At 36.3% G+C, this 24,700-nt stretch overlaps 2 protein-coding genes across 2 annotated transcripts in view; one reads left to right on the forward strand and one right to left on the reverse strand.

Annotated features, from left to right (window-relative positions):
* ANAPC10 (anaphase promoting complex subunit 10) overlaps nucleotides 1–24,700 on the forward strand; it is a 266,250-nt gene that overhangs the window by 109,886 nt on the left and 131,664 nt on the right. The gene's annotated exons all lie outside the window — the stretch shown is intronic.
* The window catches only part of HHIP (hedgehog interacting protein), a 71,756-nt gene that overhangs the window by 6,805 nt on the left and 40,251 nt on the right, over nucleotides 1–24,700 (reverse strand). Inside the window, exons 5-11 of the mRNA XM_062574766.1 lie at nucleotides 15,265–15,416; nucleotides 14,659–14,832; nucleotides 13,093–13,236; nucleotides 12,080–12,201; nucleotides 9,870–9,993; nucleotides 9,024–9,154; nucleotides 8,338–8,419 (exon numbers count right to left, since the gene is read on the reverse strand). Of these exons, the coding sequence (XP_062430750.1) occupies nucleotides 8,338–8,419; nucleotides 9,024–9,154; nucleotides 9,870–9,993; nucleotides 12,080–12,201; nucleotides 13,093–13,236; nucleotides 14,659–14,832; nucleotides 15,265–15,416 (929 nt within the window). The remainder of the gene's footprint in view (nucleotides 1–8,337; nucleotides 8,420–9,023; nucleotides 9,155–9,869; nucleotides 9,994–12,079; nucleotides 12,202–13,092; nucleotides 13,237–14,658; nucleotides 14,833–15,264; nucleotides 15,417–24,700) is intronic.

A 24,700-nucleotide genomic window follows, 5' to 3' on the forward strand; every position in this document is an offset into this window, starting at 1 on the left:
TCCCTCATTCTGACATGCAGTTTGTTCATGCTAAATTACAGATTTACTTGGATTTTTCTTTGAAACAGAGCCAATTACAGGACCACAGCTTTGTTTCACCCTAACAATTTCCCTTCTCAGTCTTGATTGCTAACATGACTTTTTAAACATCCATTCAGAAGAACTGGTTCCCCAATGATGTTAAGGATAGAAAGAATGCGAAGGTGCATCTTTCGGTGTGGCACCAAGTTGTGATTTCAAAAGCACTTCTGAGAATCATACTTTAGCTCCTGTATTATTTAGGGGCTTTGAAACATGTTTTGACACCTTTCACGTATCACATGAGAAACCCTTTCAGTTTTTGTGTTTACCTATTTCCACAGCTGTCTGTTAAATATAATGCATTATTTTTTGAAGCTCTAAGGAATTCAGTTTCTGTAGTAATGAATGCATTGGATGTGATCGGGTTAGGTAAGTTCGTAGACTTACAAACTGTGTGTGAAATTCACAGGCAATGTTTTGAAACGTTCCACAAAATATGTGAAATCCCAGAATTGCTGCCTCAGTGATTTGCGTAGGAGACCTGTTCAGATTTAAAGTAAAAAGATGTGTGTTCTAATTCCTAGCTCTACAACGGATAAGACTTCAACTTGACTTGATTTCTTTATAACCATCTGCGTAGGAGGCAACATGCTATCGTCACAGATAGACTGTCTCCATTAAAGCCCATTTCTTTCAAGTTAATTTAAATGAGAGTCTTCTCTTTTTCTCATCTGGAGCATCTCTTGGAAGAGAGTTCCAGGGGCATATCTTTAGCAAAGAATGACCTCACAAGTCACATAAATATATTATTTGTAAAGATACTGATTTATTTTTCTTAAAAGATGTATACTAATTTTCTATGATAGTGCTGGAATGTTAGGTTCTTTTTTATTAGCATTTAAGTAGGGAGAAAGAAATCATACTTTTTTTCATCCACCAAAGCATGGCTGGTCTCTTTTACGATTTAAAGTGTCCTAAAGCTCTTGGTACCTGTGAATATAACCTTGTCTTTTATTCTACCATCAATCAATAAATTGCACTCCTCAGCCTCGGATGATATTTATTAATGGTGGGGTGGAGTAGAAACAAAGATGGAAAAAATTCTGGTTGGCAGAGTGCCTTAGGACAAGAGTAATACAAATGCAGCTGCAGCAGAATCCTTTTAGTGTATGAAAAAAACCCCTGGTTTTCCCAATTGGTATTGTGGGAGAAGATGCACTTCTTTCTCAGGATTTGAATGCTGTTGTGGCACAGACACATAACAGGAAAAAGTCCCTGCCTCAGACACTTTATTTTGCATTCTTAGGGCTTTAAGGGGTGGAAATTTTCAGGCTCAGAGTAAGCGCTTGAACTGAATCTCAGCAAGACAAAGTAAGTCTTGAAACTGACTGTTGAGACTTGATCTTTCCACCACTTAGACAAGTGTATGAGTGTGTTTATATAACTGGTGCTTCACTGTGTCTCTTGATATGAGAAATGGAGGGGAATAGATGTAGCCACACCACAGGCCAGAGAAAATTTTTACTTGTCTTCCTCAAACTATAAAACTCTCAGGGGCACAGCTTGATTACTCTTACAGTAAGTGATATTTGGCCTGCAGTAAGTCAGCCGAAAATGCAGCTGATAATGACTATTTATATGGTCTGTACAATTCTAGTTATCTTAAAGAGCTGTTCATATATACAGTACAGTACAGTATATCTTGCTTGTTAAAACATGCCTTCATGGGACTGTGTGACAACTCTAGATGTATGGAACGTGGAGTAAAAGTTGTATTGAGGGTTGGGGCCCTTCCTGGTCCCTGCACCGACATGCTCAGTAAGCGGAGGTTTCTTGACTCTACAATGTGTAAAATAATTTTTACTACATTACTATAGTTGGTATTGAAAAGTAGGGTCTACTGTTAGTTAAGATGAGTTAAGGCATACCAAAATAAGACATGCTTTAATAGATCAAAATTTATCTTATAGCTTCTTAGCATTTCATGCCATCTTTAGTACATCTTTCCACAGTTCCGCTAAATGCACAGAGTGATTAGTTGCTGTATGCACTGGCCTGTTACTCAGACATACATAAATCAATGCAAATGGAGGGTTGAATTCAGCAGTAATATAATGGTACTGAACAGAACACAGAATTCCTCTTATCATGCCTGTGATGCAATATTAAAAATATATACTTTCCTGCTAAAGTGGAAAAAAGAAACATGCAAAATTCGTATAAATGTTCAAATTCAAGCAAGGGACATGGCCACAGAAATCCTGATTGACTGTAACACAAAATACATGGAAAGAGTATTATACTTCAATTAACTGCATACAAGATATTCAGTATTAAAATGATGCTTAAGTACACAACCACAATATGTGTGTTACTTTTTTTCTGCTGTATAAGGGAAAATTTTAAGAAAAAAAAAATTGTGTCACTGTAATTTACTGCTTGTCACAGAATAAATATAGCATCTCTTCAGGTACAGTTTCTAAAATTAAAAAGTATACCTTTAGTCCTGGGAGAAATGCCAAAAGCTCGTTACTTGTCTCCAGATTTACTACATGGGAATAATGTGGAAAAAACTCACAGCTTTTAAGATTTAAACTCAGCAGCATATCAAATTCATTCTTATATGGTATACTTGTTCATGACCTCTAGTCTTCAGAAATTCTGTCATGTTTGAAAACTAGTCCCTAGTGAAGCCTGTATCAATGTTAATAGCTAAGAGGTCAATGCAACTGCTAAACAGTTTGTATTACTGTCAGGGTGGTCATGAAAACAACACCTGCTGCATGAGCACTTGGCAGCTGGGTCAACAGGCACTGTGGGAATTTATCAATTTAGGGGGCCACTTGCATAACACTTTGACTGATGAATTGGGAAAGACTGGCTTACTGCGCTAAAGCTGCTCTATTATGTATGACTTTCTTTAGGGTGGCAGAGGCTTCCTGCAGGCTCCAGAAAATAAGCAAAAGATCAACTGAGCTGTTTTTTCCTTATAAAGTGATAAAAAGTGAGAACGCTGTAATAGCCAATGCTAGAAAGACTAAGCAAATGAAAAACAAAAACAAAACCAAGAACTTTTACAGCCAGTGAGCTGTGATGTGATTAAAAAAATCCGCAGGTTTTTCCATCGTGGTTACAAAGGGGGTTTTGTGAAGTACTTCTGTAAAGTGAAACTCTCTAGACTGGTATTCACAAAAAGCTCTAATTTCTCTTTAGCGTCTCTTATGGGAATAGTAACTGCATGTGGGTAGGTAAATGAGATAAGAATTTTGCATGCTAAGGCTAAACTAAACATAATTAGACATTAATTCTGGCTTTTCGTTCCCTGAAATGACTTAAGGGATAGCAACTTTCTGAGCAGAAAGAAAGAAATATGGCCCACCTGAGTTGGTGAGAGCATTCACCAACAAAAATGACTCAGTCTGTGGACAATTGTAAGTAGTAGCTTCAGAATGTATCTATAACACGTCAGCACTAAATATTGTTATGAAGTTTAGTCTAACGGCATATATTTCTGAGTTTCCATTCCCACTGGAACTGAAGTCTTCAAGGCGGCTACACTTTCATAAATACTATTCTTATACCTTCCTGTCAGACTCTTGGTTGTCGTTCTAAAAATCACCAAGGCTCTTGAAAAGAGCCTGAAGAAGGTAAAAATGAGAAATAACCTAGATGCAGTGCCCTAAGGTTGAATCTTTTTGGAAATACTCTCTGACAGTGGAAATCCCAGAAGGTGGTGACAGAAAGGATGATAAGAGGAATTACGTACTTTAGAGGGGCATGAAAGAGGAGTGAGATGGTTTGAATCAAGTTCAAGTTTCACTCCAGCTGAAAGCAGCTATTCTGGCCATTGATACAAAACATACTGAAATCCAGATCTATGAAGTGTTATGCATACGGGGAAGGGGAGGCATTATTTATTCTTCTAACATATGCAAGGTCATTTAATTAAGCTCTCCTCTACTGTAAAAGTTAACTGCCAGTCACAGTGAGGCGTACTGGTTCCGAATACAGTATCTCAGATTCATTGGATTTGGAATCACGGTTCAGACAGCGACAAATGCTTAAAGCTTCACAGAGAACATAGCAGTGCAGTCCTATCCTCCTTTAACCTTTTCTGGGCAATATGGTTATATTCTCATCTTTTAAATGGAAGTCCTTTGCATAATCTTACACTTTTGAATCTCTTTCATTTTATCTATAACTTGCTGAGAAATAAAAATAACATAAGCATTCCTAAATAAGCGTTACAAAGCCACATTATGATTGTTCTGCCACCTTCAAAAGTTTATTTTTTTACTTTACTTCTTGTATCAATTACAAGCACATGTTTTGAAACATGGCTTTCGTAGAAGGGCTTGTAATAATGTTTAAGTTACAGTTGATATGAACCTATCAACAGATATTTATTGTTTAAATATGCATTTTTTAACACTGACAACAGTGAATTTTCTCCTCTTACTTTACTACAAAAGCACTGCTTTTCTATTCTAGCAGGTATGTCTCCTATTCTCTTGGTTATTTTAATTTGAGCTTATACAGTTTCTGTATCACTATTTACCATTTTTCTATGTGCATATGAATGTGCTTGTAATTGATAGTGGTATATATTTGTAGAAACAGAGAGAGAAAAAATATACGAGAAGAAAATATATGAGTCACAAAGACTATTTTAAAATGCTAGTTTTTGCTCTGGTCTTTAGGACATCCCACTAACACTACGTTTTAGTTGAAAAATACATGTCTTTTCTCTTTTATCCTCTATTTCCTCATTAGTTTATCATGCTTGAAAGTACTTTCCCTCTCATTATATTATACATTACACTTTTTGATATCTCTCAAAGAACGGATGTATTTTCAGATGTGCAATTTAACTTAGTAGATTTTTCTTTTGCCTGCTCTTTTAACTAACTGACCTAATGCTGTTCTATTGAGTTTGCAACTCTTAAGATTTCCCAGATTTTCTGAAAGTTAAATATGCTGTTAGCTGTGATACTCCCCACTCATCTCTGCTTGGGTAATAGGCAATATATGTGTATTTTGCAGCACCTCACGTCACGTATTTAATTTTTAAATTCTGTTTTTAATTTTTCTATGGGATTCATCACTTCATTTTCTGAGAAGTCCCAAGTACTAATGTATCCTTACAACAACCTTGTTAGGCAGTGAAGGGTTATTGAATTGTGTATTCATGATGAGAGACTCTTTACTTAGGAAACGAAGTGTTAGGAAACAAGTTAGAGGAGTGAGGAACTGAAGAAAAGTTTCCTGTGGTACCTTGGATTCTATGATTCAGACTTGTCTTGGAGATGGAGGGATTCAGATCCTCAGTGTTGATCATATTTATCCATTTGTCCTGATACCACCTCAGTTTAACACGTCATTTTTATTACATATGAAAGATTTTTTTAGTCCCATTACTGACTGTTGAAGGTTCATCAAAAGGTTCTCTGGTTACCATCATCCTCTGATCTTCTAACATTTTAACAACCCCATTTTTTTTTGAATTTTTTTCTACCTTTGGCAATATCCAGGTAGTAGGTTTCTTTTCTTAAGTTGTGTTTGAGACAAGGAACTCATGGCCACAAATATTTTTGAGAACAAGTTTGATTATGCAGTAGTTTCCTACAAAGATCAAAAGAAACAAAATCCTGCGTCTCCATGTAAAATTGATTATTTGGGATAAAAGAGTAATTTCATAAACTTGCAGCAGTTTAACAGTTACCACTATCAGAAAAATATTGTTTTTTGAATTAAGTCATTAATTTCCAGCAAGGCGTTGCCACAAGGAATCATAACTGTCTCCTTTTGCACCGCACCATGCATGCAAGGTTGACTCTGCAAACAGATTAGTCTGCCTGTGTCCACTCATTGCCAAGCTTTGTTAGTAGCCAGTGAATTTCTAAGCTGTGACAAATCAATACCTTGATGACTTTATTTATATCTGATGCTCACCGTCCACCTATAGCAACTTTATTTTGTGTTCTATAAAGCTCACTCTGCTAGATTTTACACCTTTTTTGATGGATTTGTAAGGCCTCTACCATGGGGAAGACACTAAAAGGAGCGACAAAATATTTGTATGCAAAAAATATTAGTATCTGATAACAAATAATGTTTTGTAAATAAAGCTTTACATGAGCATTTGCCAAAGCCACGGAATTTTTAAACTGTTGACATACATAATGTGAAATTAGCATGGAATGGTAAATAGAGCGGCAGTGCTCTTGTGTGCAAGTAACTGAGTATCGTTCTGCTAAAAAACAGCAATGGTGTGAGATTGAAAAACCAAACAAAACTCAAAATGTTGCCTGAATGAAAATTATCCTATGTTTCTAAAACATATTATGGAAAAGTATATCCCTTTGCCACAGTCTGTTTAATTTCAAATGTGTGCCAATTTACAAAAAGAATTCTATAGTTTTCTGGTTACTTTCACCAATAACCAAACACAGTCTTGACCCTTTTCCATACACGAAAACAGCCAACCGTGAGCGCAGCAATGGGGGGTCTGGCCTTTCAGGTATGTCAGCTGAAGACCACCCTACTGGAAGAGGTAACAAGAACAAAAAGCCAAGGTCAAACAAGGCAGCCCCATGTAATTAGATACTAATAGTGGATTTAAGGTGTAAAATTCACTTAAACCCATACACCAACAGACTAAACAATCCAAATAAGAATGGCAAGTTTTGTTCTACAAAAATGTTTTTAATACCAGAAAACATAAATAAAACACACATAAGAACCTTGACTGACAGACTGCAGTAACCTGTAGTAACATCTGCTTCCAAATTAATTGCTGTAGGTCTGGGTAGTATAATTATAAATCACTGAAACTTTACTGTAACTAATAGTACAGCATGCTTCCAATTTCGTGAGTTTATTATTGAATTCACATGTTGTCTCAATAACAATTTTTTGAATTTAAAGTCTGACAAGAAAATAAATTACTCTCTTAAACAGTCAACAGCAAATCCAAAAATGGAAGCCTAACTCTGAGGCTCGTGGGGAAGCATGCTGAAGTAGATGTTGCACGAGTAGGCAGAAAGGAATTCTTAGATTGCTTTTGTAGAGGATGATGGGGTCAAAGTAATTAACACAACTGATTTAGTTTCTCTTGCCCCTTTTGTTTTGTGTTAATTGCTGATGCTTTTGCAGAATGGATGAAGTAGCTTTACAGGCTTGGTCTGATAGAGCAGCAGGATCCATCATGAAGAAAATGGTGTTTCTCCTGCTAATGTGAGCATCTGCTAGTCACCTTTCCTTATTGCTTCTGGAGGCACTTAGCTGTGTAGGGGACTGGCTTTGTGCGGTCTTTCCAGATTCCCTATTTTTTCAGCTGTACCTGCCTTGCAAAGAACCTAAAGATGATTATATCTCAAACATTTGGGTGGAATTCATAAGCCTTTTGGAAATAGCTGCTGATTTTTAGGAATTGTTGAAGAATTTAGTGTATTTTTGGCACACGGTTCAAGGGTGGAAGATTTCCTTCCTTGGATTCGCTCCTTGTGCTCCAAACCTCCCAAGAGAAAGACAGGTAAATGGAGCAGTGCAAAAGAATCTTGAAAGCTAGCAAGCAGTGACGGTTCCCACCCACTGAGGTTCAGGTCTCTGTATTCTTCTTGGTTTGTGGGAAGGAGTGAGTTTGTGCTCAGAGCTTATGGAAAAACTGAAATTGTCAGACTGGAATTGACCCAGGATGGCTTGTCCGTTAGCTAAAGCTGTCAAATTGATGTCTGTAGAAGCTGTTGGGTACCCTATACAGGGCAGGCACTGTCAGCTAGTACCAGCCTTCTGAACCAGCTTCATTTGTGAGTTGTCACATCGCAGTGGCATTTAAGGCAGCAGAAGCGCTGGGGATTCCCACTGTACTGCCTGCAATAGATACTGTATAGCCTCTGCGATGACTTCTGTAGAATGACTTCTACAAGTCATTCCGCTTCTGAACTACCCAAATCACCTGTACTGATCCATACAGTTCTACTTTAAAGATGTCTAAACTTCAATTAAAAACATGTAAAGAATGTCATTGTAGGTGGGAAAGGGGGCAGCATTTAGAATCATGTCAAAGATTAAGAGTTTTAGGAAGTTAATGCAGGCTACACCTTGTTCTGACACTGAGTAATTATTTTTAAAGTATCTATACCACTTGCTGCTGATAGTACCTTTGCATTTACAAAGCCTCCTGCATTGAGAATTTCCCTTCTTTTTTAATTCAACTATCACACAAGTAAAGCTACATGGAAAGAACTACTTTCATCTTTTGCTTTTTAACCTGTGGAAGGAAAGACTGATCTTAGTGAGTAATGCAGTGCTTACCTTTTGGGGTCAATGATCTTGTAGAGTTTTCCATTGTGAGTCTGTGTCATACTTTTACTGCTTGATAATATGTATATCTCACCTGTTAAGGAAACCGATGCAATAGATTAGTTCTCCTTTTCAAAGATGACAAACACATAAGTGATGATTATTGTTATCTAGCTCTATTTGCAAGATGAATTGAAAAATCTTAAAAACACCACAGAAAAATACAATAGAATAATTTCTATTTGAAAATTTAAAGAAGTACTTTGATGCTAAAAATATGAAAGAGAATTTATCATGAACAATTTTCATTTCATGCTATATCAAACTGATAAAAATATATAAAATTTGAGAAAACAGGAAGAGTGGGCTCCATCTGCTCATACCATGTCTTTGTCCATTAAACCCAGGATGTTGTGAATAAAAGCAGGTATATGACAGGTTGTGTCATAGTGAGTGACACAGTTAATGGGATGTGAGCAAGAGTAAGGACATTTGCCCTTTCCAGCAACCCTTTCTTTTCTCATTTCTTCTTGCATAGATGGTAATGGTTGGATAAGACAACAATATAGACAGCTTTGGCAAAGGAAAGATAGTCTGTAGAATTTTTTCTTTTTAAACATTTACTAAAACTTTGAAGAGTTTAGCAGGCAATACTTTTAAGACTTAGAATTTAGTAACATTTTTTTTTTTCCATTTACCTGACTCATCTTCACCAAATCCCAAGACGGGGCCTGAAAAGAAACCTCTACATGAACCACTGTTGCCAAGACAGAGGGGTTTTTCTTGCCACTGTTTGGTCACAGGACTCTGTTGCAGTGTTAAAAAATTTCTGTATTCAAAAACACATAAAGCAAATTGTTACATTTCATTTTGAATAGGGAATTTTCACCATCCAGATAAATAAGTAAACACTTACAGCAAGTATCTTCATAGATACATCTATGTGGTTCATCATGTTACAATTTCCTGCATTGTGTTTTTCAGATGCTTACAGCATTTCCCTTCCTGCCACTCAAACAGTGCCAAATTGGGTTCAGGCTATCCTATATATAGCCATCTGTGAATACTGAGCTATTTGGCATGGGAAAACAATGTCTGTTCTCTTGAAAAGCATGTGTTTTGCTCCATCAGTGATGTTTCCATAAAACTCAGAAAGGTTTCAGTATCTTTCCTCAGCGAGACCCCGGTTTGGCAAACATTTCCCTTATTAACATATATTCCAATTATAATATATATAGTATATCTAAGTGATGGCAGAACCAAAATCTTAAGTGAGCCTTGATGTTAGTGTCTTGGTCTCTTCCTTCCAAGGAAGGAATATGTTACACATGTGTTACTATTCATTGGAATGCCATGCTACTTCATTGCCAAATCTAGAGCTTAATCTGTGTAGTCACAGCGCTAAGCTGTCAAAGTGACATAATGTGCAAGACCATTGGTATTCTATTATATAGAAAACTAAATACAGCTTGCTATAGCTATTATAAAGGATAACTAAATACAGATTTTACAGATTTTTAAGACTGAGATTAGAAGATACCTACCCATTACGATCTCCAAATACATAACTTCCGTAGAGCCTTTCAGACTGGCAGCCTCGGTAGACAAATCCGCCAACCAGTGATCCGCTGCTGAATGGTTTGAATTCTAAAAGTGAAGGCTCACTTTCTGGAAAGGAACTACCATAGCATTAGATCATATGCAATTTCGTATTTCGATTCACATTTATGAAAATGTTATTACTTCAAGATAAGAGTTTAATTCTATTCAAACATTCCCCGAAATTCAAGAAGCATAGCTGAAAACAAAGCATTAAGAAACTCAGAAAACTACAATAAAGACTGTTTGTGAAACAATCAATTAGGGTCTAGATATGTCGTACGGGAAGGCTATAATTATCTTCTTCCACATGCACAAGCTAGCAGTATAAAACTGTATAAGGATTAGGTCCTACGTTAACTGGAGTTGATGAGATTACTGCAATTAACTTTTTTGTGTCAACCCAGTCTATAGAATAGATCTCTTTAACTTTATTATTGCAATAAAACCACTTTCAGTGAAAAGTCCTTTCAATATTTAAGGGCACAAGTTCCACTAATTTTCAGCAGAACTTGTTTTCCAAGCACTTTAATGCTTTAAAAACCCTTTTGAAAATCACTTTTTAAACACACTATGTGTGTTATGTACCATAAAACACTATCACTACTGGCTGTAGCTTCCTGTGGTAAAAACCTCTAGGCTGCTGTTGTAGTTGATGGTTCTTACACTCTTTACACTATAACACTGCACCTTTTCGTCATATCAAATAATCTCAAGGTTGTGTCAATGTAAATGGTCCTATTTATGCAATCAAAATACTGCTTAGAGTAAAAGCAGGCTCGAATTAAGATCCTAACTACATAATTTTAGATCAAAGCCACAGCCAATAGATCTTTTTGTTTTATAGGAATATTTTTCGTTGGATTTCTATCTGCAAGTCCTTGATAAAATCTCCCAGATTATTTTACAAGAGTAAGAGTTGAAATAATATGAGGGAGAAAAAGATGATGAGCTCTTTTTATTCAACCATTTGACCCACAGCCTAGTATTAATATTGGTGAGCTGTTTTGGATAGACACAATATTGTAGTTTACTCTGCAATAAAGATGCAGTCAAAATTCCACTGGAACAGTGGTTTACCAAATATTATTCTTTGGTTTGGCTTCTATAAAATGCACACAGAAAATGCATGCAATAACTAAAGTAGAACAATTGCATTACACATTAGGACTATTATACTAGGCAGCACGGCTGCTTTGCTTTCAAGTACAGTACAGATGGGAGAAGACTGGAGATGTGAAAAAAAACTGAAAATGCAATGTTTCAGGAAATAGGTAACTTCTTGATTCCTTTACACACCTTAAAATTTACCATATTTTAACATCACCAATTTAGAAGCTGTTAAATGTTCAGCCAAGGCAGATGATAGCTCTGAGTAGCTGTCACCTGGCTTGCCTGAAATAGCAAGTAATCTTAGTGACCATTAGAATTAAACATTAAGGATACATTAAAAATGATGAGTGACAGTCATACTGATTCAGTGTACATAGAATGCATAAATTCCTAATTAAGTATATTTATCCTATTGCAGTCTAAACTAGTCTATTATTATGAACTAGTAGCGTAGTGCATTTTTCTAAGTTGATCATTTTTAGTAACATTTAAACAGAGTTCAGTCATTTCCCTGTTTGGTTTTGGTCAGTTGTTGTTTATCTCATTTTTTCCATTAATAGAAGGCACATTATATGAGGCTTACATTCTGTATCTTAAAAGATTATTTGTGAATGACTAAGAATACATTCCCATCACTTCCTATTTTCCCAAATCTTTTCTTTATGAGCCATCACATACAACAACAAACAGTGAGATCTTTGACAGAGTAGAAACATGTATTTCTTGTAAATCATGTTTCTTGTATACAAAGTTCTTGTATATCAAATTTCTTGTATATCATGTAAATCTTATTTACATGATATAATACACCAACAAGAACAAAGTTCAGTCATTTAAAAATTTTTTTTATCTTGCATCTTTTATCTGCTGGTATCATATTTTTTAGAAGTTCTATCTTTTGTAGGTTGCCTATCTTGCCTATGCAGTAAGTTATCTATCTTGTCTGTGTAGTCCTTTATATATTGCTTTGTGCTTTCCATTTATTTGTCTGTGGGCATAGAAACCTCTTGTTCCCAGTAGCGTTACCCTACTTAGGACTTACCATAGTCTTTACCCTTTATTATTTGTAAGATTCTTGCTGAAGATCTGTTCTTTGCATTTGAATCTGAGCAAAGTATAGTTAAATTGATGTTTACATCTGTTGGGTGGCGGTCCACAGCACAGCTATGCAACAAAAAGAATAAGAAAGTCTGTGAGATACGAGCTCATGAAGTGTAATTCTCTATTAATAGTATGAAGCATGACATTTTGATGAATTATTGTTTCTTTGTGGTTCCTGCTCATTTGAGGGACCTATTTCATACTGTGCCCAGACATCTGAAAAGTGTCTCGATTTCTTTTACATGAGTTTATATACTTTCCTTTTCCTTTGCACCTTTTTTTATAACACGTGGAGTAAAATTCTGTTCCTAGTGGTAAAATGTACTCTGCTCAGTAACACCTGAAATGAGCAGTGTTAAATGAGCTGACCTATATGGTGAGAAATTTTGGATTGCAAAAGAGACAAAGATTCAAGTCCTTATCTGAACGCCTTGAATTTCTGAATTTTTCCAAAACATGACTTTAAATGTCACTTCAGTACTACCACCCACCTAATTTGCCGGACTGTGTGTTTTTCAGCTAGTGTTTCTCTTCTGCTTGTTATTGTTTAGATTTCACCAGATGTTCTCATTTGTTTTCTACAAGCCTTTTTTCCTCCATCAAGATTCTGCTGCTTTAACTTCACAGATTCTCATTCTTAGCTATTTTTTACCAACTCTGCACTTTAAGTTCTCTTCTTTGTAATGCTAATTGTCTTATCTTCCATTAAAAATTCAGAACTTTTTTTTTGTCATTTCAGGTTTGACTTTTAATAGTTGTGCATTCTCATCTCCTTCTCCTTTGCCAAAGTCCATTTATTTCTAACTGTGAAATATGTGTGGAGGTCGGGGAATGAAAGTTTAAGAAGTTCATTGGTGCTTTTATTATTAAAATCTTGTTGCCAGACTGCAAAGTATTTCTGGTTGAAAACAATATCTGCTGCAGAGTAACGGAGTGTAATTGTAGCTTACTTACCGGCCTGGATTGTGGAGTCCGTGTGCAAAAATTTCAGGAGGTTGGTTTGTGCTATTAAAATGTGGGTTGCTCCGTGGTATGGAATAAGGGACATTGCACAGATCAGTGTTTACATCAAGGCGTAAAACAGAACCTGTAAAATCACTGAGAAAGTTGGAGGATAAAATAATTGCTTTTTAAAAGCATATTTAGTCCATTTAATACTACTGTGAACTAGCAAAAGGAATGTCCTACTTTACTGAATAATCGCATCTAGATTACTCTTACGCTAGGCCTGTCCTAAGAATTGTAGCAGAACCTATCAAAGATTCATTTAGGCCAGTATGTTGCCCTGTTAGATGTATACTTGAATTCCTCTCATCATTCCTCTGTGAAGCAACTTATTAATCAGAGAGTTCCTTTCTATACCTCATCGTTGTTTTATGCCTTCAAACATAAGGTGATTATCCCTTTTGCACTGTGTCTCCTCTAGATTAACTCTGAATATGCTTACTGTATATTTACCTAAAGTGTAAATTTAGTAATATTTTCAATTCTGTGCTTGAATTCCATGATTTCTAGTGACAGTATGTTCCAAAGGTTAACTGTACATTATTATTTTTTTTTAAAAAACAAAAAGAAGACCCGAAGTAATATTATTGATTGAATGGAATGTTTGTATTTTCATTGAAGAATCAGAACTTTCTTCTTACATGAAACAGGAGAGAGTAAAACGTTGTGCTTTACTTTCATGTCAGTGATGGAGGAAGGGAAAGGAAGTAAGAATATAGGGAAGAGGAGTTCCCTATTTCGTGGAAGAGCATCAAAACTCTTTTTAGAAACATGAATGGACAAAATATTTAAATTGATTCTTCAAAATGATTCATTTGTCTTTTCTTCTTCATTAATTCAGTCCCCTTCCCTTATTGATTTAAAATAAAGTATTAGAATTACTCTTTGGTTTTGGCGTTAAATATATCATTGTTGCAAAGGGCAGGAGCACCTGCCATTCTGCTGAGCCAAAGAGGACTCTGAGCATAGCAACTACTTTTAGGTCTGTAAAGGCTCGATATAGCACTTTCTCTAAATTAAAACAAATGTTGGGCCAATGCGAACATAGCATAATGAAACAGAGGGCCAAAGCCAGCTGACAAAACTGTATGAGCAGAACCAGAATGAGACTGCTTCGTACGTTCTCTAGACATTTTCCTGAGTGATACAGAGTTATTATTGACTCTGTGTGTGTCCTCAGACACATTTTTAGCACATATGCTTGATGATGTCTTGTTCATCGAAAAATATTTGGAGAGAGAAGTTGAATCTATGTTTAAATAGAATTGCATCTACTGAGGAGGATTCCAATATTTAGGTGGTTTGATAACACACAACTACAGGAGATATATTTCAAGTGTAAGAGTGTTCTGAAAATAGCAGTTTGCTAAACTCAGGCGCTGAAGATAGTGAGGTTATGTAGTATAGGAAAGGTGAGGAAGAGTCGTGCTAACGACTGCTAATTATTTTTGATTCTGACCCCAAGAATTGTGCAAAAGCTGACAGAAGTCGTCTATACATTGGTAGTTTTTGTACCTTAAACCATCCATCTCCTCCATATCATCTAGTGTGATCATGCCATCGCCAAGAAAAATGTATAAGAAACCATCTGGGCCAAACAGAAGCTGTCCTCCTAGGTGTTTTCGATGTAGTTCTGCTACTTCCAAAAACACTCTTGCTGTTCTCATATCAACTTGGTGTGGATTTTTCCTGCAATATAAAGATATGAAAACAGTTTTTCAGCTCACTGTCATTTTTTATGTTCTAAGAATAGCTTGAGCTGTTCACTCAAGCGAACAACTTTAAGGCATGGATATTGTAATTTGGTAGAAAATTTTCAAAATTTAATTTCTGAGAAATTTCAATTTTCCAGCATTTGCAAAACAATATTTTGCAGCCTATACACAAGAAGTAGAAAATAGGTATAATTAAAAATGACATAATAATAATAAAAAAATCTTAAAAGGAATAAAAACGTGTACTTACTGGTGTTCCAAAAGTAATATTTGAAATAAAATCAAAAATAATTTTTCTGCAATATTCAAGTAATGAATGATGATTCATTTTTGAAATAATATATGCTAAAATAAAGAAGGCTGGTGATAAATACAGGAGTTGTGAATTTTAGACTTCTAGTGGTACCTGGATACTGTGTATTCTACGACCCTAAGGATGTGGTCATGAGGTCCAATAGCCCACCGTTCTTGGTTGGTGGTATAAGACACATACAGCTTTCCATTTTTCTTGTAATTGGGATGGAATGCAAGGCTTAACAGTCCTCTTTCATCTCCTCCCTGCAGTCAAATGAAAAACACAAAGAATTGTGAAGTTAATTATGTTCTTTATTGTGTTTCAGCTGGAACCCAAAAAGCAAGTTTCTTTCTTGTGGATAATCTTTGCCCAAACTCTTTTATTTCTTTCCTGACTACTGCACAAAAAGGATTATAAAACATTTCACTTTGGGGAACTCTCTAAGAGTTAGAACAAGACAATTGTCTTGTGTAGTTATCTATGCACAAGTCTCGTACACCACTTTTGTGGAGTGATTTGTGTATGTAATCTTTGGGAAGCCATGAAGACAAGTTTAAGTGCTGTGAAGAATTCTTTGCTGGGTTACTAGGCTGCTTGTAATTCGTAGAAGACAAATAAAAAGGTCTGTAATCAGCAGTCACTTCTAATCCAAGTATCCAAAACCTAAAACACAGTGCTGGCTGCCAACTCCCACTGTCTTGGCAATATGTTTAGAAAACAGTTAAATTGCTTGTGTAATACGTAAACCTTTGTTTTACCCTGGAGGCAGCAACATCAGTTGTCACAACTATGGTGGTCTGTTCGTCATAGTTAGTGTACTGTAGGTAATAAGCATCCTCGGTCTCTCTGCAGAGAAACCATGGTTTTACATGTGGCCCTTCAGTGGAAAGGTTTTTGTTATTTTTTAAATAAAAATAGAAAAATCTCCAAACAACTTTCTTTTATTTTTATGTTCGCCTCAAAGATTAGTACAGTTATATGTTAAGCATCAAATCCATATAATGTACTGTGACAATGCAAATACCCTCTGTACTTAAATAGAAGGCAATTTTCTCCTTCGGCTTCTAAAAATATGTGTAATATTATCATGGTTAAAATTGTATTTATATAAATATAGTTGCATTGTATAAATTACGAATATAGCTTAGATTCATTTGTTGCTCTTGAGGTAAGACAGAGGAGAGAAGTTGAGGCACAGAAATAAACAAATAATTAACAATTCACATTCACTTAACATATGTGATTAGCCACCAACTGATCGCTGTTTTGGAGTTTAACTCAGGATTTGCCAAGCTTTCAAAACCAGCGACTCTGTTGTAGATTCAAGGACTCCAGCTGCACCCGAAACGTTTTGCTGCTCTAGCTACGCCCATGGTAACTAGTTATGAAGTTTTAAAGTGTAAGAGGGAATGAAGCTTTTTAAATGTATTTGCAATTCAGAATGATGGATGGGCCTGTCTTACTGTTGAAAAATATCCCACAAAAAGGCTTAATTGAGAAAGTGCACAGCTTTAATTTATTTTAATGCAGGTTGATTGCCATACTTCCGTTTTAATCACCCCATCCAAAGGGAAAGCTGATTCAGAAATGGAGATGTAAGTAGGTCAAGAGAGTTCAGTACAGAGAGGTTTGTACAACGGAATCTGGATCCTCCTCGCTCAGAGGCAGCTAAAATTTGCTAATTTGTTTGCTAGAAGCATTTAGTTTGGGGGGTTATCAAGTGAGGATAATCTTGAAGGATTTGAGGCCAGATCAGTTGCAGTCATCATGGATGAAGGGACTGGTAATCTGGCTCCTTCTCCTTTACGAGCCAAAAATAACTGTACAGCTGAGTCTAAACTGTTTGTAGATACCGTGTGACTTTCTGAGAGTTTTGACCGAGTTACTCTGATACAGTCTGAAGCAAGTGGCGGCAAATCAGTTGCTTTGGGAACAGTAAGGAATATTTCGGAGATCCCTGATGAATGATTCTCTCTGTTGTGCCCAGACAAAGACAGTCCTATTTCTTCTGAGAGATGAGTTCAGCCCTTTGGAGGGCCCAGGCATGTCAGTGAGTCACACTAAGCCTGCCTTTCAAGGTGAGCTGCTGAAAGTATTGGTTAGAGGAGATCGTTCTGTGCTAAGCTGAAGATCTGATTTAGCAGTTTATGCCACGGGAGCACTGTCATTTCAGTGTGCAAGTGAAGTTGTTGTTAAGAGCAAGCAGGTAAAAACTAAATTAAGAGCTTTTAATGAAGTACATGTGAAGCAGGAACGTGACAAACAACTGAAAGATGGGAGCTCTGAGGTAATAAGTATGGCACGTTGCATTTATAGGATCAGGCCAGTATTTCTACTAATTGCTGGTTTTGCATGATTCTTTCAGATTACAGTATATTACTTTCTTTATATGTAGAATGTGTCTATTGCTTCCTGAAACATCATGTTGCCTTCTGTTTTCCAAAGTGATCTGGACTCACCATCCTCTAAAAAGTCAATTTATTGTTGCTTTCAGTAAAATCTTTGGAACCATCCCTCCAAGATGCTGAAATAGTGCAGCGTCAAGCCATTAGCTGACTTATATTCAATTAGAAATCTAGCGCTCTCTCTCTCTCTCTCTTTTTTTTTAATATTTATATCTTCTGATTTTGGGCAACAATTGCTAATGTTTATTTTCATCTCCTTCAATAATAGGCAAACTTACTGTTTCCAATGTAACCACTGCTGTAATTTCCATAGCTTTTGAAATGATCTCCATTATACAAGAAAGTGTATAGTTTTCCGGAGTGTTATGCCTCTTATGTTGTGAGGTAAATTGAGAGATTACCCAGCCAAATCCCTTAGGAGCATTCATTTTGATACTGTCACACTGAATAATAATATATTCTTCAATTTCCAAATTTCAGATTTTCTCTTATACAATAATCCTCACTTCTAATTTCCTCAGTGGACTTTTGATATCTAGTTTGAAAACAGCACCCTAGACTTCACCCTCTTTGTTGTAGTTCTTTAGAATTATACCACATATCCAATATCCATATTTGTTTTGGCGGCTTAATAGCTTGACATCCTTTTCTTTCTAAGTTGCTCCTTAGATGAAACCTGCACCAACAAACTGTAGATGACATACACTAGTTTTTGCATGAGATTCTGCGCTACACTTATTTGAAGCAATAACCAATAACATTTGTCTGTCATGTAAGGAAGGATGAGAAGAATGAAATGTATGTTCTTATCCTATTGGAGTGTCTGTTGAACACAGTGAATGAAGGATGAAGGCTGGTTGAAATAAGTATTAGTTACCTAAATACGCTGTGGACTGGGGCCAAGGTGAAATCTCTATCGTGACTAAACCCGGAGGCTCGCACACTTGGTGTCTGTGACTAGGCAGCCTTATAGCTGGAATACATTATCCTCTAGCCACGGTGACTGCACATTTTGCACCAATACTACACTTGTTTAAGAACTGATTTTCCTTGTGCTAGACTATTGGCTTCAGCTGAGGAGCTCTTTAAAAGGAAAAACGTTACTTTAAAAAATAATTTGATCTAATTTAGGAACACAAGCATGAAAATATTTTAGTCAGAATTGCATCTTTATTATCTTAAATCAGTACAAGGCTAAATAAAGGTTAGTTGAATGCGTTTAACATAAAATGTTTCTATTCTATTCTATTCCATTCCATTCCATTCCATTGTTGGTTAGGTACATTATGCCAGTCCTAAATATCTATTTTACCAATAAGTGCTCTCAAATGAAATATATTTGGTATGTAAATTTGACTCCATATTTTAATATGAAATTTTTGCATTGCATCTTTTTGCATTTGAATTTTTATTCTAATATATTAATGATAGTAAAAATCTTCAATAACTGCGTAACATTATCTACTCTGTATTGTGAACAACACTAAGGGGAATAATTGTTGCACACAAAAACACTGGATTTTTACAGAAAGGTCCTAATTTCATATAATTTTCAGCCCTATTTTCCGTCCTTAGAGCTGGAGTCTATGTTCAATACATACATTGCACTCTGATATATTGCTGGTATTTACTTTATATGTATAATACAGAAACACATATGCAGCAGTGATACCAAGAGTTCCTGCCATTTCCTTACTTTAATATATATATTATTTCCTATCACAAATATAGTGTACCATGAGGCTGCTTTAACTGGTAAGATTATCATTATTTCATTTATAATAGGTCATATTTTAAGCATGACCCTTAATTATGTAACTTTAATAGTAATGCATTTTTGTAAACAAAAGTGGAAATGCCCATTTGTTTTCATTACTTTATGTAGCTTAATATCAAACAATATAGGTAACAGAGATTCAGAGTTTTCCTTTAAAATTGATTTCACAATTCACTCTATATATACAATAGTGGTATTTGTGTTCAACAGTTTTTTAGTCTGGACTGACCCACTTTTATGTTGACAATGAGTACCAACTTTTTAAAAAGGGGTTGTGCTTAAAATATATATAATCAAAAGTCATTTTTACATAAAATACTAATTCTAAGCTAATATATTTACATCATTTGTTTCATGTATGATTATACAACAAATACTGGGTAATTTATTCAGATGGTATTACCTTAATTTCATTTGTTTCGCATGTATTAAGTCCTGTGACTAATATGCCTCACCATGTGTTGGATCTTAAGGAGCTTTATTTGTGAAAGATGTGGGAGAAGGGGTTGTGGAACGTCCAAAAACTCTTATCGGGCAGCCACATATGAACTCTGCAAATAAAGACTGCTAATGAGGAGATCCCAAAAGAATCTCAGCTCATTTGAACCTTCCTTTACTGGATCTTACTGTAGGGCTGAAGATCAGTGTCAGATATTTTTTTCAGAGGCAGATGTTTGGATAATCAACATGTTTTGAAAATGTGGCCCCAGTGCAGAATGGAAATTTAATTATAGCAGAAGTAAAAGCCAGCAAAATGTCTGCGGCAAGGGCACACCTTGCCTTTCAGAGCTGTATCAACCAGCTTGAGAAACGTAAGGAGGATTTCCCTCAGACAGGTGGAAGGGGGCAACAGACACAGAATGAGAAAACCAGAAATGATTGGGCTGTAGGTATGGTGTAGGGATAGTGCTCCTATAGACCTCTTGGGTGCTGAAAACTCAAGGCGTTCGCTATCTGAACATCTGTGGAGCCTGAGGCCTCTGGCAAGGGAAGGATTTGTAACATAAGACGTTTACCTTAGAGAAAAATAATTGCACTGATGTCATGACTCAGTGTGGTATACATACTAGACCCTATCTCCAAGCATTTCCTTTTTCCTGTTGTGTTGCAAAGCTTCATTTTCTTTTCTTTTATAATGGGCTTTGCAGTTATCTAAGGGTTTAATTTTTAAATATTCACTATTTTTTACTGATTTAGCCAATACATTATTTTAATACCTCACCGAAAAATAACTGTAAACACAGCTATGTTTTACAATTAGATTTAAGTAGGAAAAAATACTTAGAGGGCTATATTTTCTACTTTGAATTTAAAGACAAATCCTACTGAAGTTAGAGGTTCAGTTATGTACAGGCAGGATTTAGCTGAAAGTCATTGATGGCCAAAATGGATCTTTCACAAAAATGAAGTTGTCTGCTCTGATGCCTGCAGTGAAATTGTTAGAGGACAACTCTCCAATCAAGTAATGAAGTCTCAATCCTTTAGTAACCAATGGATCCAAAAGTTAGACCTACTAAAAGGCATTAAAAAGAGGATTCGTATGAAAAGCTCTGCATGGATTTTGAGTGGGACTTTTCTGCGAGCTTAGAAAAGTCAGAGTACATATCTGTTGGAATTATAGATATATTGGTTTTCCAGCAAACAAAGAAGTCTGGAGGGGCTATAGCTTAAAAAAAGTATAATAAAATGCTTTAAGATTTAAAAATAGCACTAAAATCTAAAAATCAGGTGTGTTTTTCTTCTCACTTCAGTTGCGGCAAACACAAAATTTTCACACAGCCTTGATCACTTTAGAATTTGTTCTTTGTTTTCCTTACCTTCATAGTCCACTGAAGATACCAGTAACTAAATGCAGGACCTTTCACGTCTAGTCCTAGTCCTCCGTACTCATTTTTTAATGCCTCAACTCCAGATTTCGCTGTTCTGCTGGGCAAGTCTTTAGTTTAATCCAAATGACAATCCTTGTCCCCTGATAATGTAACTCTTTCTTCCCATATCCTAAAGAAAGTTTGTGACACTTATAAATGCAGATACCAACCCAACACAAACCCACAGCCTGCCGCCTTCACACTCGTCCAGTGTGGCAGGACTCCTGCTTTGACAACTCTGCCAGTTACTGGTTGGAAGCAGCTAAAAGCTTGGAGACTGCCAAGAGCCAACCAATAATTGAGAGGTTTCGGGCAGAGTGATATACAACTGCGAGTGCGCTTGCAAGGAGGTGGCCGTGAGCCCATGTGAGGTCTGCATCTGGACTGAGAAACTTTATGTACTGTACTACTTCAGGAGAATTGGAATAACAGAAGACAGTGGAAATCAGTCCCGGAAGAGGGAGATTCAAATAAAGACCAGATGATTATTGCATTCAGTAAAGCTGGCTCAAGAAGGTGTGAATTACACACTTTCCTATACCACAGAGGCCTCTTGAGCTCTAAGCAGGATTTATCCTCTGGGAACACAGGTGGTGATTCCACCTCTGTCCCCAGCTGGATTTATTTTCTAGGAAGCTTTACATTCCATCGGCAATTCAGTGAGTGGTTCACCAGCGGAGGCCACTAAGGGAAGGCAAAAAATAAGCATATTCCTTCTTATTTCCCTGGCTTTCATCCACTTGCTGGCATTTATTTATTTGTTTATTTATTTATTTATTTACTTATTTGGCTTCCTTGCTCTCCTATACTGTTCCTCTTCAATATTCCTCCACTGTAGACTGTCTCCTCCTGACACCTTCCAGCTGCATTGGCTTGAGGTCTATTGTATTGTAGAAATATCGCTCTAGGAAAGTGATAAAGCTTCCTTCAAATGAAGGAGAATGCAGTAAGTGTTGAGAAGTTTACTGACCATGAAAATCCCTCATTAATAGGGAGAATAGGCTTGATGACCTTTGTGTTTGTGCTCCTTCTTTCGGGAGCTTTCAGGGCTTACCCACCTTTCCATGCCACTTCTGTGATAAAGGCAAATTTTAATACTCTGTTTCAGTGGGTAGTCCAATAAAATTGTCTCAGTTGATGCCTGAGAGAGAACAGGCTGCATTACACTCACAAATACGTGGCCTGTTAACAAGAGACTGATAAACCTTTTTTCATTCACCATAACTGTGACTTTACCTAATGTTGATATAGTCAGAAAAGATTGATTCCGTTTTTAATTGGATCCTATTTTGATGCTATCTAACATTGGTTTTATACAGAGACACAAATAATATAAATTCATCTCATGCTCTAATTTGCCTATGGACCTCTCAGATTGCCTACTTTGGTTTTTCTCATGCTCTCATTTATTGGGTATATATCTAAAACATACCTATTTCTCAATAGTGTGTTTCATAAAATCTTTCTTTTTCTTTGAAACAGTATCTAACAGCAGAGAGCTGTCAGAAGAGTTTGTTAAGGATTATAATTCAATATATAAGTTGCTTTAAATGGCATTTCAGCAAATCACTGCTTTTATCATTACTTAAAGATAAAAAATACACTATGAAAAACAATCCTACTGTGGTGCAAAGATCTCCCTAGACTACTAAAGTGAGACTTTTCATGAATGTCCATAAAAAATCTACAAAACTTTAAAATGAACTGTAGGACTTCCTTGTGCTGAGAGAGGGACAAAAAAGAGGATGTATGGTGACACACAGCCAATTTGACAGTGCTTATGTAAAATGAACCAACCTACAATAAATTCTATACCCCGATAATTGAAAACAAATTCATGCTGTTTTACCGTGACCACTTTATATGGAAATTTAGGGATATAATTCAGAACAGAATAACAGTAATTATCGTACTCTCTGCATTAAATTAAAAGCAGGAATGTTGATCTGTCTAATTGTAGATATTAAAAAATAGCTAGTTTCAAAAAGAGAGATGCAAATGGAAAGATGCCCTGATGGCATTACTCTGTCTTGCAAACTGTCTTTCTCCTTCGACTCTTGGGAGGGAACTGTTGTCTCTGAAAGCGCGTACTTGCCTTTCTGGTTACATTCACATGGGATATGTATTTAAATATTGGTGGGGGCAGAAGTTTCTTAGCAACCCATACCCAACGTGGAGGAAAAAGCGAAAGATTTCCACTCTGATGGGTTCCCCCGTCTGTACGCTAAGGGGCACTGAAGCTTGCCCAACAGGTGATACAGAAATGTTGCCGGCACTCTGCATCTTGAAAGAGTTGCCACAAAAATGTGCACCTTAATCAAGGCACCTTTTGCCAGAGTGAAATAAAGGACTAGAGCCACTTTATTCAGTCCACGCCATTTGTGGGTTTTCCCCAGTGCGTTGCTGCAGTAATCATCTGCATCTGCAATGTGGGCATGAAACTGTGGCCTTATGAGCCTGGCTCGGTCACTCTTAAAGCACACTGTTTTAAGGCAAGAGTGATTTCAGTGGCTTATCAAGCAGATACTAATCTTCACTGCAAAATACAAAGGCATTCCTCTTCGCTGAAGGTTATTTCTTTAGCAAATTTCTACCTTTAGTCATAAGGCTTTGAAGCTGTTTAAAAAAGCTTGTAAAATGTTTTCTGCAAGCTATTTAGAATTACATTTCCTTCTTATTTTTAGAAACTGGAAGGTCTTACTGTCTGAATGGTTTTTGGTGAGGAAGTAGGAGATAATTTGAAAGATAAAAGTTCAGGTGACTTAAAAGCATGTGATAGAGACAGGGAGCATATGGACACTTAGCTGTAGTTGATGCTTATAATCAACCTATGACCTTGTCTGGGTTTCTCTCCCTAAGGCAGAGCCACCATGTCGAGTTTGAGCCTTGCCTCAAGGCACAGAAAGATGGAAACACGTCACCGTTCTTTGCTTGCCAAAGAATGCGCGTGCAAATGCTAGAGAGAAACCAAATGCTATTTAGTTCCCTAATATCCAAAGAACTTTCAGACTGCTGAAATCTGGGTGCATGGAGAGGCGTATTTCAACTTATATTTAGCATCAGTGTTCAGCATAGTTTTGATAATGATGTGTTGTATCTCTAAAACAAATGCTGCGTGCATGTGTTACTGTATTTTTAATAGATCGTAGATGATTATGCTAAACATAGCAAACCCAGAATTAGTACTCTTAGAAGCTTTGTAAGTATTTTCCAGTGTTTTACCATAACAAATACAACAAATCTACTGTATGCAGGCAACACAACTGTAATTATATATATATGTGTGTGTATGCATGTGTATGTATGTATATGTATATATATTTATCCAATTTTAAAATTGTTTATACTGTTCTTGGTCTGTTCAATTGTCAAAACCAGTGATCAGTCTCATATTATTGGCACAAATGCAAGCAGAAAATAAATTTAGGAGTCCAGTCTGCAGTGTTGAATTTCAAGTTTCCACTTGTGAGAACTAGCTTTGGAAGAGTATGTGTTAC

The sequence above is a fragment of the Rhea pennata genome, chromosome 4 (assembly GCF_028389875.1).
Source record: "Rhea pennata isolate bPtePen1 chromosome 4, bPtePen1.pri, whole genome shotgun sequence".
NCBI classification, from domain to species: domain Eukaryota; kingdom Metazoa; phylum Chordata; class Aves; order Rheiformes; family Rheidae; genus Rhea; species Rhea pennata.